Source organism: Zingiber officinale, chromosome 5B, assembly GCF_018446385.1.
Source record: "Zingiber officinale cultivar Zhangliang chromosome 5B, Zo_v1.1, whole genome shotgun sequence".
In the NCBI taxonomy this organism is placed as follows: domain Eukaryota; kingdom Viridiplantae; phylum Streptophyta; class Magnoliopsida; order Zingiberales; family Zingiberaceae; genus Zingiber; species Zingiber officinale.
The window spans coordinates 85,606,457-85,631,481 of NC_055995.1; the positions used below are offsets into that span (position 1 = coordinate 85,606,457).

Below are 25,025 nucleotides of genomic sequence, written 5' to 3' on the forward strand. Positions count from 1 at the left end.
TTTGGCCCTTCGTTTATCCTTATTTTACTTATTTATTTTTACGAGTGAAAAAAAAATTATTAATAAATATTGTTTATAATTTTTTTTATGCATATTGTTCATAAATAATTCATAATTTTACTCTGGGACAATGCTGAAAGTTTGATTTTTTACATTGCACATTCTCGAACGAACCATTCCTACTGCTGGATGGTCAGCAAAAACCCATCTGTACTTGTCGATTCAACGAACCATGGAAACAAATCCCAAGAATGAATTATATAATTTGTAAAATGTCATAGGACGCATATGCAATAAGCATTAAAGATAGTAGGGGGGCAGCATGACCGTTAACGTCTCGGTTTGGTGAGCAAGAAGCAGGAAACACAGAAAGACGGCCCATACTTACAGCTGTATATACTGTGAAGAAAGGCAAGGGGTGAAAAAAGGGAGGAAAAGAAGAGGAAGACAGGCTAAGGTGACGCCAATTTCAGGAGAATTGACCTTCTAAGTTTGTTAATATAATCCAACAGAAGGATTTACCCCATCAGAATTTATAGCTAAAATAGAAATTCATGTAAACCAAACACCACAAACTGAATCAAGTCAAGGGTGTCATTGGTCTAGTTGGCACATCATACACGAACCCACAAACACAAAATCTATGTTACTTAAATGGATCGTCTCCATGCACTTCGAAACCCAAAGCCTGGCGGGCTCTCAAAAACATTCTGAAATTGAGCATACAATCTTAGCAACTTACAAAGGGTTCCAGAACAAAATATGTTAAACTGGGAACATGAACTCAAGACTGAATGGGTTTAATCTTGAAGTGCAGAGAAATCAAAGAAAAAACGAAGCACTTCAGATCCTGCAACAAAGAAAGAGACCAAAATATTCATGTCAGCAATGCAATAGAAAAAATCATATTTAAAAACACAATGATAATAATAATTGCAATGACATAATAGCATAATCGCAGAACAATAAGAAGACTCATCTACACGTGTAATGTGCTTTACTAAGTATATGTAAATTGTGTAACAAACTAAAATTAGATCGTCTTTGTGACGGCAGATTCATCCTACCATACCAAACATATAACATTGTGAAACAAAACCTTCAATTTAACAAGCATCTTTTTTCTGACACAATTTGAACCATAAATAAATTGTTAGTTCCAACTATTTGGGGATGGCTATACAAAACTTATTGCACCACTAAACTCAACTCTATGTAAGACAATTGTTATATTTAGAAGTATCTTTTAATGCGTTGCTAGAGTTTTTGGTTTCTATCAAGCCATTTTCCCTGCATCCTTAATTGACTCTGCTTTTCCAATTATAAAAATATTGATTGTTTCTCCAACTATTTAGGTATGGCTAGACAAAACTTATTGTGCCACTGAACTTGACTCCAAATATGACTATTGGTACTTATATTTAGAAGTATCTTTTAATGTGTTGAGTAGTGTTTTGGTCTCTATCTATTCATTGTCCCTTCAAAGTTTGATGCAATTATAAATATATTGATTGTTTCTCCACATGTACATATCATCTCTATATATTCTCTCTTTTTATTGTTTATTAAAAATATGGATCTTAAACACCAGTATTTTTTTTTTGTTATAATAATGTGCACAGATGAACTCGAGATTGTCATGATCAAGTTGCCACCAGAGAATAGATTCAAATTGTATATATATATATATATATATATATATATATATATATATATATATATATATACACACACAATTTGAATCTATTCTCTGGTAGCAACTTGATATGACAATCTCGAGTTCATCTGTGCACATTATTACAACAACAAAAAATACTGGTGTTTAAGATCCATATTTTTACTAACATGAATATCATATAAATCTACTTGTATAAATACATACAAAAAATACAATGCAATTCTCAAAATGTTCCATCCTTATATGTTTTTATGCCTATTTGGATATTTGAGAAGGTTTTCATGGATAAATTGTCACAAGTGTTGATCCCTTCTAGAAGAAATAAGGGTCCCTTGGGTAGTGCGATAATTTTCTTAGGTATTAGTTCCTAGTGACCATCATTGACACAAAAGAATAGATGATTGTACTATAGTTTTAAAATTTTCTTTTGGCCCAAAAATACACATGACAATTACACAATGCTCTTGATGTTCTTCCCAGTGTAAGCATCCCATCTCTATCCTATCACACATATCTTAATTACTGACTCATTTTGTTAAATAACATACCAAAATTTCTAAAACTGTTCCTTGCAAATTTACTATCAATCTACCTCTTCACCTTTCTTTCATTGCTAAACATAATTTTATCAAACTCTAACTAGTCTTAAACCATCAGCTATAAAGTTTTTCATCACAATTCATGCCTAAAGTTTATCATATTCAAGCTTTTATCAATTAATACAATATTAACATGCACCATAAATATTTATCCTAAACATGACTGATAAATCCATCTCATATTACCATTAAAAATAAGAGCTTAAAATTAAGTCTTAGTGCAAATCTACACTTACAGTAATATCATTTTTATGCTCCTAATAAATCTAACACGTCATTTCAAAATTATTTGGAACAAAATTTAAGCCAGCCTCAAAATAGAGTATTTTTTTTGTCATATATCTCCATGTATATCTATTTAGATGCCTGAACTCTCTATGGGCAATTGGAGAATGAAGAAGCTACATAGCTTTTAGACTACAAGTTGCAAACCTTAAATGCTTGGCTCAGCTATGTGGATCATTTCTAACATTGAACTCTATAAATAAGGTTAGATCGTTGTGAAGCCCCTAGACAAAAGTTGCTTTCATAACAACTTTTAGTAGGCATCATGTTATGTGCTTAATATAAGACTGAAATCTATATTTAGTGTTGGATGATTAGGCATGATGCCGATTACAGGATGGGGAAGTAGCACGAAATAAGCATGAACAATGTAAGAAAGATATCCTGATCATCCAATTCCACCTTCTGGAGAATTTAAGAAGAGGCTAAGGAGAATACAGGATTGATATGTCATAGCCTGGCAAGCGAAGTCAGCCCACTCATTAGCCATTATCTTCCTAATTCTAACAAAGCTAAGGAAAAGTGTGCAACATTTGCAGCAAGAGAAACCATTTTTTGAATCCACTGATGGAGATAATACTTAAAAAAAATAGTGACAATGGGCTGTTAGTCAACCTTTCAAAAATTATGATATTAGTATCGATAGAGACAGCATCAACGTTTCAGTGATGTTCGGATTTGGTTTCACTACCAAAGCTAATAGAGTGAAAAGTATCCTTTCTCAAAATAATTACATGTTTTCTTGTCCACAAAATACTTAGAGCATCCACATCAATTTCTCTAAAATATCTCTAAAATTTTGGGTAAACCACTCACTTTTTTAAATTTAGACAATCATTTTTCATTACGCACTACATCAGCTACTCTAAAATTTCCATTATCTTTATTTTTTTTATTATTTTCTTCTCTCTTTCACTTTTTAATTATTTTTTTCTCTCTCCCTATGTAATATCTACTTTTCATTACCCAATCCATTCCCTTTGTTTTTTCTCTCTCCCAAATTAAATGAAATTTAATGTTTAGGGAATGGATTTCATTCCCTAAATTTAGAGAAGTACTATTCATGACATCTAAATTTAGGGAATGGATAGGATAGTTGATGCAAAGATTTTTTTTTATGTAAAATGTAAAATTTAAGGTAAATTTTGTGTTTAGGGAAGTTGATGTGGATGCTTTTACAAACACAACCATTAGATTTTGAACTCAAAGCATCAAAGAGGGCAACAGGAAAAGAAACATAAGGTAAAATGAATACAAAAATGAAGCAATTTTGAAAAGAATGCATAAGTGGCTGCATAAAGAATATTACATCAGCAATAAAGAAAAGAAAAGGTGAGTCGGACGGAGAGAAAATTTTTGCAATATTTCTTGGATGTATTATCCAACAACAAAGAGGGATTGGTGAAAACACTATTGAAATGGTAAGCTGATTTGTTAAAATGAAAAGTCTAATGGAGAACACAAGTAATCTATGGCATCGTCATACTTGCAGAAAATACTGTAACAACCCTCAACAAAAAGGTAAATGCACCAGAAACTGCCACAGGTAGGTAGGCAGAGAATTCTTAAGACATGAAACAACAAACTCTATGGAACTCAGGAAAATAGCCCCATACAAAAGCAACATAGGACAAAGTTGAAAAACAGATGAAAAATGCCACTTGTCTCATATTCATGTTTTTGAGAAGGATGAATATGCAAGGACCTATTAACAAAAATTAAAGAAGATATCATTCATAGGACAAAGTTGAGTGATTATAGAAACTTTTTGGACTTTTTTTAATTATCTCGTAACCCTTAGACTAACATGAACATTTAACAAAGTATAGCAGTCAATGGTGCAATAAAAACAAATAATAAACACAGAAAAATAAATTAATCGTGAGATAGATATGGGGAAAACTAAAATATATCTATATAATTTGCAAGGAATTAGGTATTGGCAAGTACCTAAGTTAAGATGGCATGGATATGATAAAAAAAAGACACAATATTCAATGGTCAATAGGTCAAATTAATTTGAGTTACACGTATGTGAGTATAGGGAGTCCAAGATAATTGTTCTTGACCAGATAAATAGTGATCCATAAACTACCAAAAATCAGCTTTATGTTCTCCATAGACAATTTCCTACTTACTAGTAAAGTGTAAACTATGCATATGCTAACGATACAATTGGAAGGCATTTTCATGAATCCAGATTGTCATTCACTGCACATGACTTGCCACAATTGGTCAAAACTACAAACTCTCCATGGTCACAAAGATGGGTAGAAATCCCAGACCACGCCCACCTTCTCGTCAAGGGGCAAATAGCAAGCTACGCTTCTAAACTAAAATCTATCAACGGGAAAAAGAAACGATTTTGTGACTCACTAAAGACATTCCTTACCCTTTTCCTGCCTCAACCTGCAAGGACCCTCTGTGTATACTATATGACGACCAGGCCTAATTGGGCGGAAAGCAAGAATGTGAAGAGCATTTCATAGAAATTTACCTGGACGAGATAATAGAAAACACGGAGCCCTTCAGGGTCCTGACTGCCCTGGACGTCAACAAGGGATCCAATCTTGGAAGTAGTGAACGATATGTGCTCGTTGTTCATCACGATCTCCAGCTCCTGCCTGCCAACACGGTCCGGGGGCGGCCAGTTGTTATCATCCTCCTTCATAATCTATGATCCAGCGATCAAAGCAAAAAACTCATAGGATCATAGTCAACACATAATGGAAACCCTAGAACGAAAACAAGGGGCACGGATTTAGACATCGACGAAGCGAGACGTACCTCGCTGTCAGCGATGATGCGTCGACACTCGCGGAGTACGGCGGGGGAGACGAAGACCTCCTTGCGGATCATGGTGTCGTTCTTGTAGTTGGAGTTGTTGGCGTAGCGAAGCTTGCCGTCGGGGCGGAACTCGAACTCCAGAAACTCGTGACCAAACTTCCCCTTGTGACCCACGTAGTACCGGAGGTAGAACTCATCCTGATCGCCTCCACCGGATCCTCCCGTCGCCGCCATCGATCTCGAACCGCCGCCGCCGCTTATCCGCCTTGCCCGCGACTCGAACCACACCTTCTTCCGATGCACGTTCTTATCACGTGAGTAAATCGCTAGGACGGGTCGTAAAGATAAGTAGACACGCGGTGAAATCTCATTGGCTTTTCAATCGGTTCGAAATCAAATAGATTTTCTTCTTTTCCCTTTATTTATCTACATAAATTTAATTTTTCATCTATAAAAAAGATTAAATTAGTTTGAAATTCAAACTAATAATTTGTCAACTATCTCGAAGATCTGCTGCGCGTGATAACGTCAACTCCACATAACTTGCGGACAAAGTAGTCGACAAAATGCATTTTTCAAATGGCCAAAAAAGTCCTCTTTTTTTCTAAAATAAGAACTTATCGATATATAACATCTTAAACGACGAAATGTAAATTAAAAACTTTCTTGGAGAAGTAAATAAATGTAGAAACAACATAACTTTTTATTATTAATAATAATTTATTCATGGTGGTGCTTCGACGGTTCAATTGCGTGAGGAGGTAGTAGACGTCCAATAATTGAAGACAGACCACTTTTACAAATTACTCCTGATTCTCTTAAATATTTCGAAAATGATATATTTTTAAATCTTCTTATCACTCAATCAGTCAAGTCAAGAATGCGCAACCGTAATTATGTAACTTTATAGGATTTATTATCATTGCACGAGAATAATTAAATTACAGAGAGCAAAACGAAAAGATCGCGCACTTCAGCATCTGAAATGACTATAGTACCCCACCCATTTTTCTGGGAAGAGTGTCTTTCACGCCACATAACGTACGAGTTGAAACGCGACTAAATTACTTGCGATTGGGCACCGTCGCGACGGAAATCGTGACTTAAACCTCCATTCGTCGATTCATTGAACCTGGACGCCTCTTTGCCTATTTATGCCCGTCCGCGGCTCGAATAGGATTCGAAGTCAGTTTTAACGGTAAGGCGCTGAATTAGTCCAGATCCGACGATGGCAGCGGCGGAAGCGTTGGAGGTAGCAGAGCTGCAACGGCGGAACAAGGAGCTCGAGCGGGCTGCGGCGGAGGGGAGGGATAGGGAGGCGGCGATGGAGCGCGAGCTGGAACGGACGCGGCAGCGGCTCCTGGCGACGGAGGAGGCGGAGGAGCGGCTGTGCGGCCAGATGGGGGAGCTGGAGGCGGAGTCGGTGCTGCAGGCGCGGGAGTACCTCCGCCGCATCGAGGCTCTCTCCCACCGCCTCGCCGCCGCCCTCGATCTACTCGCCGCCGCCGGCCTCCACCTCTCCCCCGACTCTAATCCGATCGGCTTTGAATAAAAAATATATTAACGGATCTGTTTAAAATGCTACCGTAGATCCGAATATCGATAATCATCCCGATCGACGTTGGTTTGTGGTTGAATGTTGATTGTTTTGTATGATATCGTGGGAGTTTTATTCTATAAAATTGTGAAATAATTTATTTTTATTATTCTGCAAATTAGTCATTTTTTAAATTTAAATTTAATTTTTAAAACATTGAATCTAAATTTTTAAGGAAAGGAAATTGTGAAGAAGCGATTTTAGGGGGAAAAAAAAAATCTATAAATTGTAGCTCATGCATTACGATAGCTCCGGTCTATGTTCAATAAAAAGTTGATTGGGACTTATAATAATTTAAGAAGTTTTGGACGTATCCAAGAAAGTTATATTTAGTGGTGTCCCGATTTAAAGATCTCCACACGGTAAGACGGTGATAAAAATCTATCCCAATATTAATGGCGTTGAAGTCTTCTATTAGATTTTTCCCTCGTAGCACAGTGATTTTTATCAGGGGTTGTTATCACCATGTTTCGATAGTAGAGAGGAGAAATCTAAAAGATGATAGAAATTGAATATTAATGGCGTTGAAGTCTTCTTCTAGAATTTTCCCACGTAGCCTCGTAGCACAGTGTCATCAGGGGTTGTTAGCACCATGTTTCGATAGTAGAGAGGAGAAATCTAAAAGATGAGAGAAATTGAGATTGAGAGCGCCCCTTACGTAAGGAAGAAGAAGACTTCGTTAATGATCTTTTAATGCTTCATGGATATCTTGTTAAAGGATCTCATTTGTAACCGTTGTATCTTTTAATAGTAGTAACCGCTATATGCCAGGAGCTTGGGAGGTCCAATGGTCGAGAGCTTGGAAAAGTCAACAAGTCAAAGAGTTGACAAATCGGAAGATCAGACTGACTCGGAAGATCAAACTGTCTCAGAAGATCAAATCGGCTTCGAACATCGGACTGGCTCGAAAGGTCGGATACTGCCACATAACCTCCATGTTGACCAAGTTTTAAAAGATGTCACCCAGACTCCTTGTTTGATTGGGTCAAGGACCGCCACATGGACTCTTACCTACCATCCGAATCACAAGCATCTTCTTCAAGTCTAGTCAAAAGAAGATGTAGACTAACTGACTGGACAAAAATTTTCCTCAACTGTCGAATGATCCATGTGGCTGAGTACCTAAAGGTAGAGTTGATATGACAATAATTAATCGAAGTATATCAAAACATAGGAGAGAGACCAATCTATGACTGAGTCCTAGTCGGGAGAATAAGTGTTGCACCACCCTCGACAGAGAAAATGCTCAATCCACGACCATGTCAGAGTCGGGAGAGTATAATTAACTCGATCCGTAACTATGTCCAAGTCGGGAGAGAATAATAAAGTTGATCTCACGACTCTAAAGTACCCATGGAGTGGGAGAGAAAATAACTCGATCTGGGACTATATCTTATTCACGAGAAAATAATAAAGTCGATCTCACAACTCCCAAATACTGTAGAGTCGGAGAGAGAATAATTTAATCAGCGGCTATGTTTTGAGTCAGGAGAGTCTGGGCCCTTAAAAGGATGCGGGCGATATGATATAGGCCCGACCCTTGTGAGAAGAGAAGGTTGATATCACAAACAAAATCTCAACTCCAACTATATCCGAATTGGGAGACTTTGGATCTTAAAAAGGACACGGGTGATACGATATACGCTCAACTCTTGTATGAAGGGGAGGTTGATATCGCAGTCGGGATCTCGACTACAACTATGTCAGAGTTGGGGGGAGTCTAGGCTCTGAAAAGCATGCGGACGATACAATATACACTCTGTAAAATATCGAAAAAGGGCGAATAACTATAAGGGAATTTTTCAGAATTTTTAAAAAATTTTTGGGAATTTTTCAGAGCCCGTATGGACGAGTTTACGGGGATAAAATTGAGGTCACGGAAAAGCATGTTTAGGCTATCCCATTTTAACGAGGAAAAGTTTGATTTTTTATGTTTCTTTTCCTTTTTCTTTTCCCCTCGCCTGTTGCCGTCCTGTGCCCTACTTCTCCCCCCGGCCGAACTCCTCATCTTCCTCTCTTCTTTTCTTCTCTTCACTCCGCTACCCGATTTCCTCCTCCTCGAGCTCGCGACACCGCCGACGCCCTCTCTGCCCAAACACCTATGACGCACGAGCCACCGCCGGTCGATCCGCCCTCAGATCCGTTCATCCCCTCGCGCTAAGCAGCACAGAGAGTCGTGCCTTAGACAACCCCGACACCACTGTCGCCACCTTCTCCGATCATCGTCCAATGCCGAGCTTTATTCCCGATTCAGTGAAATCGTGCCCTACCTCCGGCCATGCAAGCGCAAGGGATGCAGATCCCTCGTCAGCAGTCCGATTTCCTTCATCCTTGCGAGCGCTGTGGTCTTCAATCTATCACCAACACTAGCTTAGGGTAAGCTATGTTGATTTTAATCCTAGGAATATAGAGTTCTGGATTTTAATCTCATTAAAGGGAAGCGCCTAACTATGATGGGTATCCTGGTAGTGGGTTCTGGATAGTGTCGGTTGCAAGTTTGGCAGCAACTTAACCTAGTACTACCACCAGCATCTGATTGGATCTGCTGCCATCACCGAGGAAAAGGGAAGTTAGATACAGATCCTTTCAAAATCATATTTTTCAAACTCATACTTTTTGAAAAATCATAGTTTGAAAAATACTTTGAATATTCCTCTAAAACTTTATGTTTCATACTTTGAAAAATTATTTGCAAATCTTTTTGAATATTATGACATTCATGTCTTGGTTTTAAAATATATATAAATATATAAAAATATATATAGAGAGAGAGAGAACTTTTGTGCTGCGGCGTTTTTGCTGCGGCGCCGTGCGGTGAAGCTGTCGTGGCGCTGCCACGTCAGCCAAGGCAAAGTGGCGTTTTCTGCGCTTCTGCTAGGGGAAACAAAACTCGGCCAAAGAACCCTAGCCACCGCGTAACCCGCGAGTCCCCTTCTGTCGCGCGAAGAGAACCCCCGACCTCTCCTTCTCCCCTCTCCCGCTGCGAGTCACCTCTCCTTCTCCCCTCTCCCGCCGAGCTCTCCCCTCTCCTGCCGTGTCCTTTCCTCGGAGCCCTTCCTCTCTTCGGCGAGCTCTCCCCTCTCCTGCCGCGAGCCCTAGCAGAACCCCCGACCTCTGCTTCTCCCCTCTCCCGCCGCGAGTCACCTCTCCTTCTCCCCTCTCCGGCCGAGCTCTCCCCTCTCCTGCCGCGTCCTCTCCTCGGAGCCCTTCCTCTCTTCGTCGAGCTCTCCCCTCTCCTGCCACGAGCCCTAGCAGAACCCCCGACCTCTCCCACTCCGGCGACAGGTCCTCTCCTCGGAGCCTTAGCAGAAGTGTCGAGCTCTCCCCTCTTTTGTCGCGTCCTCTCCTTCCTCTCTTCACGAGCAAAATCCTTCTCCGGTAAATTCTTGCTATATTTATGTATACTCAATTTAGTTTGCATTTCATATATTCCTTTATCTTGGTCTTTGATTGAGTTCAGTGCATCAATTAACATAACTTGCTGCGTCTGTGCTAATTTAGGCTGTCAAACACAAATGTAAAGTTTTCTAAAGCTGTCTTTTTCAAGTTGTCATCTTCATTTAGCTGTAACATTTTCACTGCATTTTGGACCAAATATTACATGTCTTTATGGAACGAGAAATCAGTAGTTTGTGACGATTGATAATCTGTTGTACATTCTATATAATTCTTTTTTTCCTAAACATCTAGCATTTTTTCCTTGACATCCCAAGCTCATCCGGCCATCCCAAAGTCTCTTCAGACACTCCAATTCTTGAAATCGAATCGGAGAGTCTAGATGGACTTCTGTTTACTTTTTTTAAATTTCTTAATCTAATAGTATTTTTGCATCTGTATATCTGTATTTCTTTTAGTTGTATAAGAAATAAAACACAAAAGAGAAAGAGTGCTACATTTAACTTGAGATTCAAGTAATAGAAACCTAAACAGTGCTATATTTAACTTATAGTTGTATTTTTGACATTCAATTCCATGTTTAACTTAGCTGATGTTCCGTTAGAAAATCATGCATCTACTATATTAGAATCACCTTTGTTTTATTCTGTTAATTGAAATAATTTTTATTTATTTATCTATTGTCAAATATAATGCGAGGGCGCCCAGAAATGGAAGAAAATAGAGTTGATGATCAGGAATTCATTCTCCAAGTTGCAGATGATCGAAAGCCAAAAATTGGAATGGAATTCTCATCTCTAGAGGATGCATATTCGTTCTATAACCAATATGCACGAGAAGCCGGATTTAGTTCAAGGAATGGCACGAGCAGGAAAAACAAAATGACAAATGAAGTCACATGGAAACAAATTGTATGCTTTAAAGAAGGACATACATATCTAATGCGACACAATAAACATCCAAATCCTGATCAACAAATAAGGGAAAGAGTACGTGGCACAGTTAGAACGGGTTGTAAGACAAATATTGCATTTGTCAAGAAACAGATGGGACCGGATTGGGTTATCTGTAACTTTATAGAAGCTCATAATCATCTGCTCTCAACTCCATCAAAGGTGCATTTGCTTCGCTCACATCGTAATGTTTCTGCAGCCAAAAAAGCATTGACAAAATAGTTTTCAGAGGCCAATGTATTAACTTGTCAACAAATTTGTTTATTGGAGATAGAGTATGGAGGCCCTGAACGGGTAGGTTGTACAGAAACTGATATTAGAAACTTTGAGAGAAATCTAAGGGATGAACAAAAGGGTATTGATGCTGAAACACTTATCGAGTTTTTTACATCTGAGCAGGAGAAGAATTCAGCTTTTTTCTTTGCCTACGAGACTGATTCAGATAACAAATTTAGTAGGTGCTTTTGGGTTGATCATGTATCAAAAAGGGCATATAGTGTATTTAGTGATGCTATTGCATTTGATACAACTTATAACACCAACAAATATGGTTGATTTTGGTACCATTTGTAGGAGTTAATCATCATCATCAGACAATTTTTTTTTGTGTGGGTTTCTTAGTGATGAGAAAACTGAATCTTTTGTTTGGTTGCTTACAAAGTTCTTATAAGCCATGTCTAAAGGTGCACCAAACATTATCATCACTGATCAAGATCCTGCAATGACAAAAGCTATTGCACAGGTTTTACCTCAAACAGTACATCAATATTGTTTGTAGCACATATTGAACAAATTCCCAGAAAAATTAGACCATTTGACTTTTCGAAACCGTTATCACAGCATAAAGAACATCATTGCAAATTCTACAACACCTGATGATTTTGAGAAGTCATGGGAAGAGACTATCAAGGAAGCTAACTTAGAGAAGAATGATTGGTTGTCCTTGATGTATGAATTGCGACACAGATGGGTGCCAGCATATTTTAGTCATGTATTTTCTGTAGGAATGTTAAGTAGCCAAAGATCTGAAGGGTCACATGCATTTTTCAAGAAATATGTCTCAAATAAAAACTCATTAATGGATTTTATCACACGTTTTAATAGAGCACTGAGACACCAAAGACACAATGAGTTAGTTGCGGACCATATTGATATGAATGAGAATCCCAAAGTTAATACAACTTGGCCAATGAAAAGTCAAATGGTTAAGCTGTACACAAAAAAGAAATGGCTGGAGTTTCAAAGTGAAATGATCGAGAGTCATAGTTATTATGTGCAACAGACATTTACAAAAGTTGCCTCAGCAGTTTACCACATGATGAAATTTCAAAGTTCATCTTCCTCAAAATCAAGAGTGCTCATGCATGACAAACAAAGGGATTACATATCGTATAGCTGTAGAAAATTTGAGTTTGAGGGCATTCCATGTAGACATATGTTAGCTTTTTTTCGTATCAACAAAGTGTTTCATTTGCCTGATATGTATATACTCAAACGATGGACGCGATATGTAAAAGTTGGAGCAATATATACTTTAGGAGAGCAAAATGTCATTGATGATCCAGATTCAGAAAGATATTTGATGTCGAGGCACTCGAGGTTAATTAATCTACATAACCTAATGATGAATAAGGATTATGTTAGGTGAATTAAGGATTATATTGATTGTGACTAGATTTAATTGCCTAGATTAATCTAATGGAATAATTAGGGTTAAGACATTTAACCCTAGTCAACTATTAGATTTAATCTAAGTTTAGATTTCTAATCTATTGGTGATTCGGGATTAGGTAACTAACCCTAATTGACCGTTAGATTTAATTGAGTAGGTCGAGATTGTATTGATTAGGGTTTTGCCCTAATTTAGTTTTAGGGATTTTATTTAGCTATTCATTTGGACTTAGCTAAAAAATATATATATATATATTGTTTGATGCAGGACTTTGATTCGAGACGGATGTCTCGACTTTGGATTTGGATTGTACCTTCTATTTGAGGCGGGTACCCTTTGACTCATCTCTTGATAGTGTCTTATGATATGTGCAGTTTATATATATTTACTAGTGATTGGTAGATTTATCATTTTCCCGGTTATAGATTATTCGATACCTATAGGCGGGTACCCTCTGACTTATCTTTTGATAATGTCTTATGATATGTGTAGCTTATATATATTTACTAGTGGCAGATAGTAGATTATTTTCTTCCCTGGTCTTAGCTAGTTGATACCTATCACATGCTTCGTCTGCTAGTTGCTTTACTTCAGGATTGGATATTTACCTCTTGCCATGTATATATATGTTCATAGAGATGCATATCTATAGTGCTCTACTCTACTGGATTAGTTGTTTTACATGTGTGATACATGCTCTTGGATTCATGATACTTACATCATTGTTATATGTGATGTCTTTGGGTTTATGCTGTTTATATCATGGTTATATATATGCGTTTACCTTTTGGGCACACACATATATGGAGGAGGCTATGTTCAGGTATGACATACTGTAGCATCATGCACCATCCTGCATGATTGCATGCTGGGCGATTGACGACTCCATTATTGTTGAGCTCATCTCCAGCTACACGGACTGCCACAATGTGACCACCGCATGGGTAGTGGCACAAGACCCAGGGTGTGTAGGTTGCTCTGTAGTGCTCCGCCGGTCCGCTCATGGGTAGTGTGATTGCAGTAGATAGCGAGCAGGGATCCCTCCCGTCATACCGGGAGTTGAGGCGTTAACTCCCTCACTATGTTTGAGGTAGGAGGATAGGTGTACTCCGACAGCATCCCGTCCACTCGGTCACTCATCAGGGGTAGTGACGACAGAGTGCACGGTGTCACAGCCCTACCTACTCGGTCTCGTCATCGCGTGTGAGACGGCTGACTAGCGTCAGGGGTGACCATGTCATATTGCATCATATGCACATATTGCATTTATTGTGATTGTTGCATATTGGATGATGCACTTGAGTGACTGCATATGATTGACATGCATACAGGATACATGCTTATTTGCTCTGCCTATCTTTGTCTGTGTATGTCCACAGTCATTTGCCCAAGCCTCGCAGGTGAGTACAGTTTATTACAGTTATGCAGTTCCTTATTATTCTTGCTATAGATTGTGCTTTATGCATATTGTGGGTTACTACAGTTTGTTTCAGCTCTGTATATCTGTTGAACTGTTAGGAGACTATACCGTAGGTTGTATGATTAGAGAATTGTACTATTGATCCTATGGTTTAGGAGACTGTACCTTAGGATATTACTGGTAGTTATATATTGCTGTACATGTCTATTGGATTACCAGCTGAGTTCTTTGAACTCACCCCGTTGTTACTACTTTTCAGGTTGAGGCCGTCAGGAGAGATTCCAGTCGCTAGCCCCATTATCGCGAGGATTTTCTTTGTCGGAGTATATTTTGCTTTTGCATCTTATATACTTGTATTGTGGGTTTGTATTGTGGACTTTACATTGAACATTCGGGTTTGCTACTTTTGTTTTCCGCTGCGGTTGTATTTCCATTACTTCATGGATTTGTTTCTTCGTTGTAGTGGAGTAGGCTGTTTACATATATCTTCGAGGTTCTATATCGTCTTTCCTTATTAAACTGCGTGGATTGATCATATATTATATCTGTGTGAATGTTGATATAAACTGCGTGGGTTGTTTCTTAATTGTATTGTATTATTCCGGCCGTGTGTGGCCGAGGTATAGAGATATATGTATACTGAGCTTCATATTGTCCGTCGTACAGGGGAGATGCTGCCGAAATTTCTTCGGACAGGGACTACCTGGGTGCGTGACAATTTATTTGGTATCAGAGCAGGTTTATGATACCTGCTTCTGTGTTCTGGATTTTCGAGATTTTTTCTGATACCAATTCTTTTGGTATCAGAGCAGGTTTATGATACTTGCTAGGCATTCTGGATTTTCGGGATTTTATCTGATACCAATTTATTTGGTATCAGAGCTAGGCTCATGATACTTGCTCTTCGTTTTGGATTTTCGAGGTTTATCTGATACCAATTTATTTGGTATCAGAGCTAGGCTCCGATTCGGATTTTTGTGTTCCGGAGTTTGTGAGCGTATCTGGATATTTTCGGATTGTACGGATTTCCGTCGACTTACTCGTTTCGAAATTCCGAGGTATTTTGACGAGGGTCTATTTGGGGCTAAGCAGCGACAGGATATCTCCAGACGGCAATAGGTAAATCAGGTAATTTTATAGTTTTCATACCTGTAGTGATATCTGGATAACATTTTTTTTACATATATGATACGTGTTCTAGTACTTAAACGTGGTCGCACATGTATGAGGACGATCGATTCTCTAGAGGCAGAGTCTCCAGAGAGTTCTTTTAGGGTTGAGCCTGTCCGTCAGGGATAGACTCCTCAGGGTATTGTGACCACGTTAGACTGTTAGATCCTGACGGTTCCGACTTCAGAGGTACCTACCTCGCCTGTACCGCCAGTAGTACCTACAGGGTACTCGACACCTTCTCTAGCCGTGCATACTGCGTACTCGGTACCACCACAGACATCTGTGCTGGTTACTACATACTCGGTACCTACACCAGCAGTACCGGTTACATCTTACCCGGTACCACCCATCGTACCTTTAGTCGTCCCTACTTATGCCTACTCTGTAGTTCCACTAGTGGTTCCTACCCTGTTTATGTGGCAGCACCAGTGGTACCTCTTCCAACCTATCCATCAGTACCACCCATAAGATCAACTCCAGTGATTCTGCCCAGTCTGCAATGATATCTACGGATATGGTTGTGCACGAGCATGGATCCCAGCCTTGGCGGAGTTGGTGAAAAGCCAATTCACGCTATTTCGCGGGGAGACTGATCCGAGCGTGGCTCAATCTTGGATACGTTCTTTTACATGGCCTGCTCTGAGTGGGAGAAGGCTGAACTGGCTGCTTACCACTTACGAGACGGGGGCAGAGATCTGGTGGGACACACAGCGCTCGATTATAGGCGAGCAGCATGTTATATATACGAGATTTAGAGAGGCATTCGAGAGTCAGTGTTTTCCCCGGGCGTATCAGATGACACGCCGGCGGGATTTCCTGAGTCTTCGACAGAATAACCGCTCAGTGATGGAGTATAATGCCAAATTTAACCGGTTGACCGGATTCTGTCCTGAGTTAGTTGCCGATGACAGATCTCGTATGCTTCAGTTTGTCCAGGGTCTGGACGGGCATCTTCAGCTGAAGATTTCTGGTTTTAGTACTTTATCATACACCGAGACACTGGATAGAGCTCTTATGATTGAGTCTGCTCATCACAGAGTGAAAGTAGACAAGAAGAGGAAGCAGACTGACCGGACTTCCGGACAGATTCAGCAGCCACAGACCACAGGTCAGAAGCAGAGCAGTCGCACTTAGATGGGTCAGAGAACTTCGAGGTCATCGGGATGACCCCGAAAGTCAGGACGATCTTCATCTGGACGCTCCCGGTCCTCTTAGCAGAACCGAAAATAGTCCATCGGTGACTCTCACTGCACCCGATGCGGGTCCTGAGATCACATCATCTCTGCATGCACCTTGGATAGTCAGTTTGCTATTATTGTAAACTGCCTAGGCACGTGAGCCGAGACTGTTCGCTAAAGGTTCAGCATGTATCTTCCGGAGTTCTGTTCCGGGAGGACAGTTGGTCAGTCTGGGACTCAACGAGGTGGGCCGAAAGCCCAATCATCGTACCGTCAGCAGAGGACAACTCCCCCTGTAGCAGCTGCATATGGCATGCACGGGCAGGAGCATTCCGGTATCCTTGTGGAGAACCCCACGGTATTCCACCTTAGTGTTCTCCTGTACTATTTGTCAAGAAGAAGGATGGTACTCTGAGGTTGTGCATCGATTATAGGCAGCTGAATGCAGTGACTATCAAAAATAAGTACCCCTTGCCACGGATTGAAGATTTATTTGATCAGCTTAGAGATACATCAGTGTATTCCAAGATTGATCTGCGGTCTGGATATCATCAGCTGAGAGTCAAAGATTCTGATATTCAGAAGACAGCATTCCGCACCAGATACGGACATTACGAGTTTTTGGTAATGCCATTTGGGCTTACCAATGCTCCTACAGTATTTATGGATTTGATGAACCGTATCTTTTTGGAGTATTTAGATCAGTTTGTGATTGTGTTTATCGATGACATATTGATCTATTCACGTTCCGAGGAGGAACATGCGCAGCACCTTCGCATAGTCCTGGAGACTCTTCGACGACATCATCTGTATGCGAAGTTCAGCAAATGTGCATTTTGGCTATCCTCAGTTGGTTTTCTGGGACATGTGGTGTCTAGCCGAGGTATTTCTGTAGATCCTCAGAAGATCGAGGCTATCACTAGCTGGGAGCAGCCGAAGTCAGTCCAAGAGATCCGTAGTTTCTTGGGCTTGGCTGGATATTACCGACGATTCATTGAGGGTTTCTCCAGCATTGCTATGCCATTGACGCGTCTGACTAGGACAAGCGTGAAGTTCACGTGGTCAGAGGCTTGTGAGACCAGCTTCCAGGAGCTGAAGCGGAGATTAGTATCAGCACCAGTCTTGGTTTTACCTTCTGGTGATGACGGATTCGTACTTTACACAGACACATCTCTTCAGGGCTTGGGCGCTGTTTTGATGCAGCACGGTAGGGTAGTCTCCTATGCTTCTCGTCAGTTGAAGGAGCATGAGAAGAACTACCCAGTACATGATCTAGAGCTAGCCGCTATTATCTTTGCTTTGAAGATTTGGCGACATCATTTTTATGGTATTACTTTTGAGATTATTACTGATCATAAGAGTCTCAAATATATTTTCACACAGAAGGAACTCAATCTGTGATGGAGTTCCTGAAGGATTATGATTGTACTATTAGCTACCATCCGGGTAAAGCTAATGTGGTCGTGATGCACTTAGCAGGAAGTACAGAGGGACTTTAGCTTGTCATCGAGTTTTAGTCACGGACTTGATCGGACAGAGCAGGGTATTCTGGTTACCATGGTTGCTCAGTCGTCGATCAGGATGAGGATTCGAGAGGCCCAGGCCGGAGATCAGCATTTACAGTTCATTAGCAGTCAGATAGCTTCCGGACAGCAGACTGAGTTTACACGAGACGACGAGGGGATTGTTTATTTCCGAGGCAGATTGTGTGTACCTTAGTCTCACCCGGTCATGGAGGAGTTACTTCAGGAGGCTCATCGTTCTAGATTTGCTATCCACCCAGGTGGAACCCGTATGTATCGTGATTTGAGGCATTCCTATTGGTGGAACGGTATGAAGAAAGACATCGCGGAGTCTGTAGCTAGATGTCTTATCTGTCAGCAGGTGAAGGCTGAGCACCAGAGACCTGCTGGGTTACTTCAGAGGATCCCTATTCCAGAGTGGAAGTGGGAGCATATTACTATGGATTTTGTGGTAGGACTGCCTAGGACTCGACGAGGCCATGATGCGATTTGGGTAATCGTTGACCGATTAACCAAATCCGCACATTTTTTTAGCGATCCGGAAGACTGATTCTCTGGATCGATTAGCTGAGTTATATTGGCAAGAGATAAAAGTAAACCAGACTAATGTAAAGCATCTAACAGTAGTGGTTTATTGTTTGCAACAAGGGTATGTGTCGATTCAATTTTTCTTGCAAATAAATTTATTTTATTATCTTTTGTATATGACAATGTGTCAATTATCAGATCAATTGAAGATAGTAATCATATCAGTCTTGACAACACATATGAACCAGATTTGAGATCTATAGTCGGTACTATCAAAGTTTTAATTTTTTAAATTATAGTGGTTTATTGTTTATTGAGAGAATAAAATTAATAAATTATCTTTATTGTTTCAGGTTTTAATAACATGCGCTAAGATGTTGTAATTATCTATGGTTGGTATATCTATTTTCTTTGTTTGTATGCTTGATTGGTTTAGTGCATTTCTTGTATTGAGGTGTTTGTTATTTAGTTTAGTGCATTTCCTATTTTTATTGGATGATGCTTTTGTTTATTCTGGTGCTGTTGCAGACACTTAGAACATAAATAGCTGATGGAATCAACACAACATTATATTAGCTTTGTTTCCATCCAAATGTGAGCAATGGAAGAAAAGAAAGTTCTCAAAGTGTAAAATAACTATGTAGTTCTAGTCTCTCCTTTCGAGCAACGAGCAACTACACTGTGTCAATAAACAACCAAACTATCTATTCTTCTCCTATATCCCTAACTGATGGATCCCTTGTTGATAATAACTCATGGAAAGTGAGCCTCAATTTTGGCATGTTCAAAAGGGTAAAGGAAAGAGTTAAAAACTTTGGAATTAAGGAGTGGTACTGAAAAATGAGAACAATAAGAAGTATGTATAGTAGTGATTTTAGGCAACCATTGCAAGTCTTCTACAATAATGCCAACTGTATATCTTAGTTTGAAAAATCAATTTAGGAGTCTGGTGTATAACTCTTATTTGCATTTTGGTTTTGGTTTTATTGCAAGGATGATAACCTTTGTAAAGTCTTCTACAATAAACTTGCACTAAATGATTGTTTGTTTATTTATCTATTTCATACTTAACTCCATCCTTTATTTGTCCGATTTTTACAAGCATGGGATGCTGATTTTCAACTGAGACGTTTGTCATTATGCAATCTTGAGACGTTTTTAAATGTGCTGTAATGGGATGCTGATTTCAACTGAGACGTTTGTCATTATACAATCTTGAGACGTTTTCAACTGTGATGTAATGGGATGCTGATTTTGTTTAGATTTAAGACTGGAATGTCTGATTGTACCTATTTTACTTCATGTAAGAAAGATGTACAATGTTGGAATGTCTGATTGTACCTATTTTTTATATTTTACTTCCTGTAGGTTGACTTCCTGTATCCTGCTGTGGTGGAAGATAGATCGAAGGGTTGTTGGCAGAGGTAGTGGATTTGAAACTGTTGCTTGTGCTTTGCCCTGCCACCAGGTTATTGTTATTAGGAAGGTTGTTATTTGGCATATTTTGCAGCTCTATTTCGAAATGAAGTGTCGCCACCTACAATTAAGTTTCCAGATGTTCTGCTTCCTGATAGAGCACATTTTGATTTAAATTAGACGGATTCCTCAGCGAGCTCTGGTAGTTGTTCAACACATGAATGTTCTGCTATCTGTTGGTTATAACTTGGCCAGCTATGAGATTTTTATTTATGTAACCGCTTAGGCCTGGATGGTTGCCTACAACCTTGTCCAGAGATGGTTCACTTGTCAAGCAATGATAACTCATTGACTCCTCTGGCTCCACCTTCAATTTCTGGAGCTTTGTAGCAGCATGCCTTGGATAGTTCTTCAAACACTCTTAAAGAACAAAGAAAAACATCAGCTCTATAAACTGTAATGGTAGCAACTATTTCTAATCCTTGTTAGAGAATTACACATTACTATATTAGTTAGAATGTTCAAAATCATTCGATGGTATCTTTATTTGTCAGAGTTGCTGTATTTTGGAGGTGACATTTAAACCACAAAACAATTGTACACCGCAAGTGATCCCGAATTTGCTAAATCATCATGTTTTAACTTAAATTCATGAACATCAGATATATGTGCACAAAGCATGTCACAGTTATATAACAGAAGAATGTAACTAAATGCTTCTGTAGTGTCAGATTTTCAATGTTAGCTTAATTTTCATCATATGTTTCAGATGCTTGAATACTGGCTGACATAACAATCAATTAGGTCCTTCATGCTACAAACAACTTTAGCTATATGAAAAAGTAAATAAGCATTCATCCAACTAAATAAAAAAGTCTACCATAAAATACATTCATCCAACTAAATAAAGAAATCTACCGATTAATCACTAATATGAACAGAGTCCATTTTTTTTTAATCTCTTCACACATCTTGACAATCTTAGCTGCATTACGACGATATTCATCAGCTAAATCTAGTTGACTTTTTATCAACTTCTCTAGTTCTTCAGTCTATTTCATTTTTTCAATAAAACTTGAGGATGCAGTTGAAGTTGAACCCAAAGTTGAGCTTGAACATTTTTGGGCAGTAGGGGCAAAGAAACCATGTTGTTTCTCCTTGTATGAATTAAAAGCTCTAAATGCTTCCTCTTTACTGAGATATGATCTATGCAATGCACCGTTATATTTGTTAACTTGAGTATGAGTTTCTTCCCAACTATCATAAACACCGGGATTCCGTCCAACAAAAACCACATTTATTTTTCCCTACATTACAATAAATTAACATTTCAAAAATAAATTCTAATATTATAATACAAATTGTGAAATTCAAATAGGAAGTTAAAATCAAATCAAATGGCTCACAATTTGAGTATTGAAATCCGGCTACAGCACCAACCTGTTTAATTCAATATAAAAGTTAAAATTTGTTGAATCAAACATATTGCAAACAATAGCATCGTCTTATAAATATGTACACTCTGAACTTATCATTCTCTGCCCATAATGCGGATTATAAAAGTTTAAAAAAACAACAAGAAACAAATATAATTTACATCTGATTCTATTTATTTAATGTCTATGATCTCATAATCCACAAATGAAATAGAGAATTACATCCACCATTAGTCTATAAATGGAAGTATTCACACCATTGATGGCACCTATCCTTCTCCAGAAAAGATAACTCAACATATGATGTATGAATCAATAAGGACAAACTAGATGACCTAACAGATGATGTGTGAATCAAGGACCAACTAAGTCCAAACCTGGCTGATCTTGATGCACACATAACCCATTCTTCCTATGATTGATATCCTCGATAGTCCTTATCAAGCCTAAGTCCCATTTTATGCCTTTGCCTCGCACTCTGGGGCTTGAGTTCTTTACTTTCAAATGTAGCTTCAATAATATAATGCGGGGAATAGCTAATTCATCGACACCATCACCAATAATCTAGCCATTGTCCATCATCTAATATATGAACCATAATGCATGTCCCTAGTGTCTTACTCTAGTGGCTACCTCGTTCCATAAAGACATGTAATATTTGGTCCAATATGTAGTGAAAATGTTACATCTAAATGAAGATGACAACTTGAAAAAGACAGCTTTAGAAAACTTTACATTTGTGTTTGACAGCCTAAATTGGCACAGACGTAGCAAGTTATGTTAATTGATGCACTAAACTCAATCAAAGACCAAGATAAAGGAATATATGAAATGGAAACTAAATTGAGTATACATAAATATAGCAAGAATTTACCGGAGAAGGATTTTGCTCGTGAAGAGAGGAAGGAGAGGACGTGGCAGAAGAGGGGAGAGCTCGACACTTCTGCTAGGGCTCCGAGGAGAGGACCTGTCGCCGGAGTGGGAGAGGTCAGGGGTTTTGCTAGGGCTCGCGGCAGGAGAGGGGAGAGCTCGGCGAAGAGAGGAAGGGCTCCGAGGAGAGGACGCGGCAGGAGAGGGGAGAAGGAGAGGTGACTCGCGGTGGGAGAGGGGAGAAGCAGAGGTCGGGGGTTCTGCTAGGGCTCGCGGTAGGAGAGGGGAGAGCTCGCTGAAGAGAGGAAGAGCTCCGAGGAAAGGACACAGCAGGAGAGGGGAGAGCTCGCTGAAGAGAGGAAGAGCTCCGAGGAAAGGACACAGCAGGAGATGGGAGAGCTCGGCGGGAGAGGGGAGAAGGAGAGGTGGCTCGCGGCGGGAGAGGGGAGAAGGAGAGGTGGCTCGTGGCGGGAGAGGGGAGAAGGAGAGGTCGGGGGTTCTCTTCGTGCGACAGAAGGGGACTCACGGGTTACGCGACGGCTAGGGTTTTTTGGCCGAGTTTTGTTTCCCCTAGTAGAAGCGCAGAAAACGCCACTTTGCCTTGGCTGACATGGCAGCGCCACGACAGCTTCACCACACGGTGCCGCAACAAAAACGCCGCAACACAAAAGTTCTATATATATATATATTAAGCCTTGGAATATCTTAGTAAAATCCTTGAAATATTTTTTTTAAATTATATTGAAAACTTCATTAAAAAAAATTGACACTAAGAATCAATATTTTTCAAAGTTAATTGATGCATGAAAATCCAATCACATCTTATTATTATCCTTCAAAAGGGTGAGAGAATTCCTTAGAAAATATCTATGAATGTTTAAAGGGTTCTACATCATTGTTGGTGCAAAACTTAAGGATGCATTATCAATCAATGTCATTTATAAAGGGTTCTTTTTGTTGTATGACAAAAGGGGGAGAAGAGGGGTTTAAGTTAGAAATCTAAATCTTTTTGAATTGACCTAACTTAAACATATTTGTCAAACATCAAAAACGGGGAGATTGTTGATGCAATCAACCTCCAAGGTTTTAATGTCAGACAAATATGTTTAAGTATACTTAAGTATGGAGCTTGATCAAGGGAAGTCCTAGTTGTAGACTAGGTAAGGGGAGAAATCTCGGTAGATCATGGAAGCCAAGTGGATAGGTTTGGAGGACCTGATCCCTGGGTAGCTGAATACTGAGTCCTAGTTGTAGGCTAGGTAAGAGAAATCTCGGTATATCGTAGAAGTCAGGTGGATAGGTCTGGAGGACTTGATCCCTGGGTAGCCGAATACTGAGTCTTGATAAGTGAAGCCAAGTGGAGAAAATCCTAAGGGGTGGTAACCTTAGGTTCTGGTGAGTGAAGCTAGATGGAGAAAATCCTAGGGGATGGTAACCTTAGGTAACGAGAAGTCTTGGAGGAGTGAACTCCAAGCAAGGTTGATCGAACGCGCGATCGACCGGACCAGCGGATCTCAGTAAATCTAGGTTTAGGTTTACCATTGTTTTCTGTATTATTATTGTTGTTGGCTAATATAATATTGCAGGAAAAGTCTTAGTGAATCAGATAATCAGACACTGAGCAGGCAAAAGTCCAAACAGGTCTGAAGGACTATGTTTGGCAGGTAAGTTGAGGTAAGCAACTGGAGGAGCGACAGTGAGGTCGAGTTCCTGAAGGGAACGACCTAAGGTCGTTGATCCAACTGAAGAAACCGGGTAGGTTTTCAAGTTGAGATCAAGACAGTTCTACTGTCTTATATTATTACTCATGCATTTTATATTACTGTGTTAATATCTGTTTTGCAGGATTATTGTCTAACACTATTTGACAAGTTCGACCCGATCAGTCGACCGAACAAGAGGATCGGTCGACCAAACCAGGTCAACTCAAAGCATGTATTAGTTCAGACCAAAACATAGTACAGTCCAGTCAAAGCTTGATCGATCGACCGAACCAAAGGGTCGGTCGACCGAACCCTTATGACTCAGCACACACAACAACGATCAGGAATAGACCCAAGGATCGGTCGACCAAACCAATCAATATTAATGGTGCAGTAAATGCAGATCACGACAAATCTCGGCGAATAGGGAAGGAGCTTGTTCGGTCGACCGAAAAGCATGATCGGTCGACCGAACCCTTTATGATCAGTAAATGCAAAAGATTGAGCCAGCATCAGACTCCAGCCGTGAAGGAAGGGAGCGGGTTCAGTCGACCGAACAGTGAGATCGATCGACCGAACAGTGAGATCGATCGACCGAACGTCCAGTACACCTATAAAAGGAGGCTCAAAGTTTGCGGCCAGATAACACTTCTGATAATCTTAAAAAGTTCTTCTTCGCGTACGGATTGTGCTACACATCTTCATAAGCTCAGCAAGTCACTCCGTCCGAAAGTACCGACCAAGCTGCAGCCTACGCATACTATTATCGGTATAATTCTTTGTATTGCACTTAAAGTTAAATAAGATAGTA

The 25,025-nt window shown here is 39.7% G+C and overlaps 3 protein-coding genes across 3 annotated transcripts; 2 read left to right on the forward strand and 1 right to left on the reverse strand.

Moving 5' to 3' along the window:
* Positions 1 to 576: 576 nt before the first annotated feature.
* On the reverse strand, positions 577 to 5,688 carry LOC121984777 (protein mago nashi homolog). The gene is made up of 3 exons (XM_042537907.1): positions 5,350 to 5,688; positions 5,060 to 5,236; positions 577 to 850 (listed from the first exon to the last, which is right to left on the reverse strand). Exons 1-3 carry the CDS (start codon positions 5,581 to 5,583, stop codon positions 785 to 787), a joined length of 477 nt encoding a protein of 158 aa, XP_042393841.1. The 5' UTR covers positions 5,584 to 5,688; the 3' UTR covers positions 577 to 784.
* Positions 5,689 to 6,507: 819 nt separating this feature from the next.
* Positions 6,508 to 7,052, forward strand: LOC121987582 (protein RESPONSE TO LOW SULFUR 2-like). The gene has a single exon (XM_042541328.1). The coding sequence runs from the start codon at positions 6,578 to 6,580 to the stop codon at positions 6,899 to 6,901; it is 324 nt and encodes a 107-aa protein (XP_042397262.1). The 5' UTR covers positions 6,508 to 6,577; the 3' UTR covers positions 6,902 to 7,052.
* A 2,347-nt stretch (positions 7,053 to 9,399) lies between these two features.
* LOC121986802 (vegetative cell wall protein gp1-like) lies at positions 9,400 to 20,816 on the forward strand. Its single transcript, XM_042540739.1, has 3 exons — positions 9,400 to 9,411; positions 9,712 to 10,324; positions 20,158 to 20,816. Exons 1-3 carry the CDS (start codon positions 9,400 to 9,402, stop codon positions 20,160 to 20,162), a joined length of 630 nt encoding a protein of 209 aa, XP_042396673.1. The 3' UTR covers positions 20,163 to 20,816.
* The last annotated feature ends 4,209 nt before the right edge of the window (positions 20,817 to 25,025 follow it).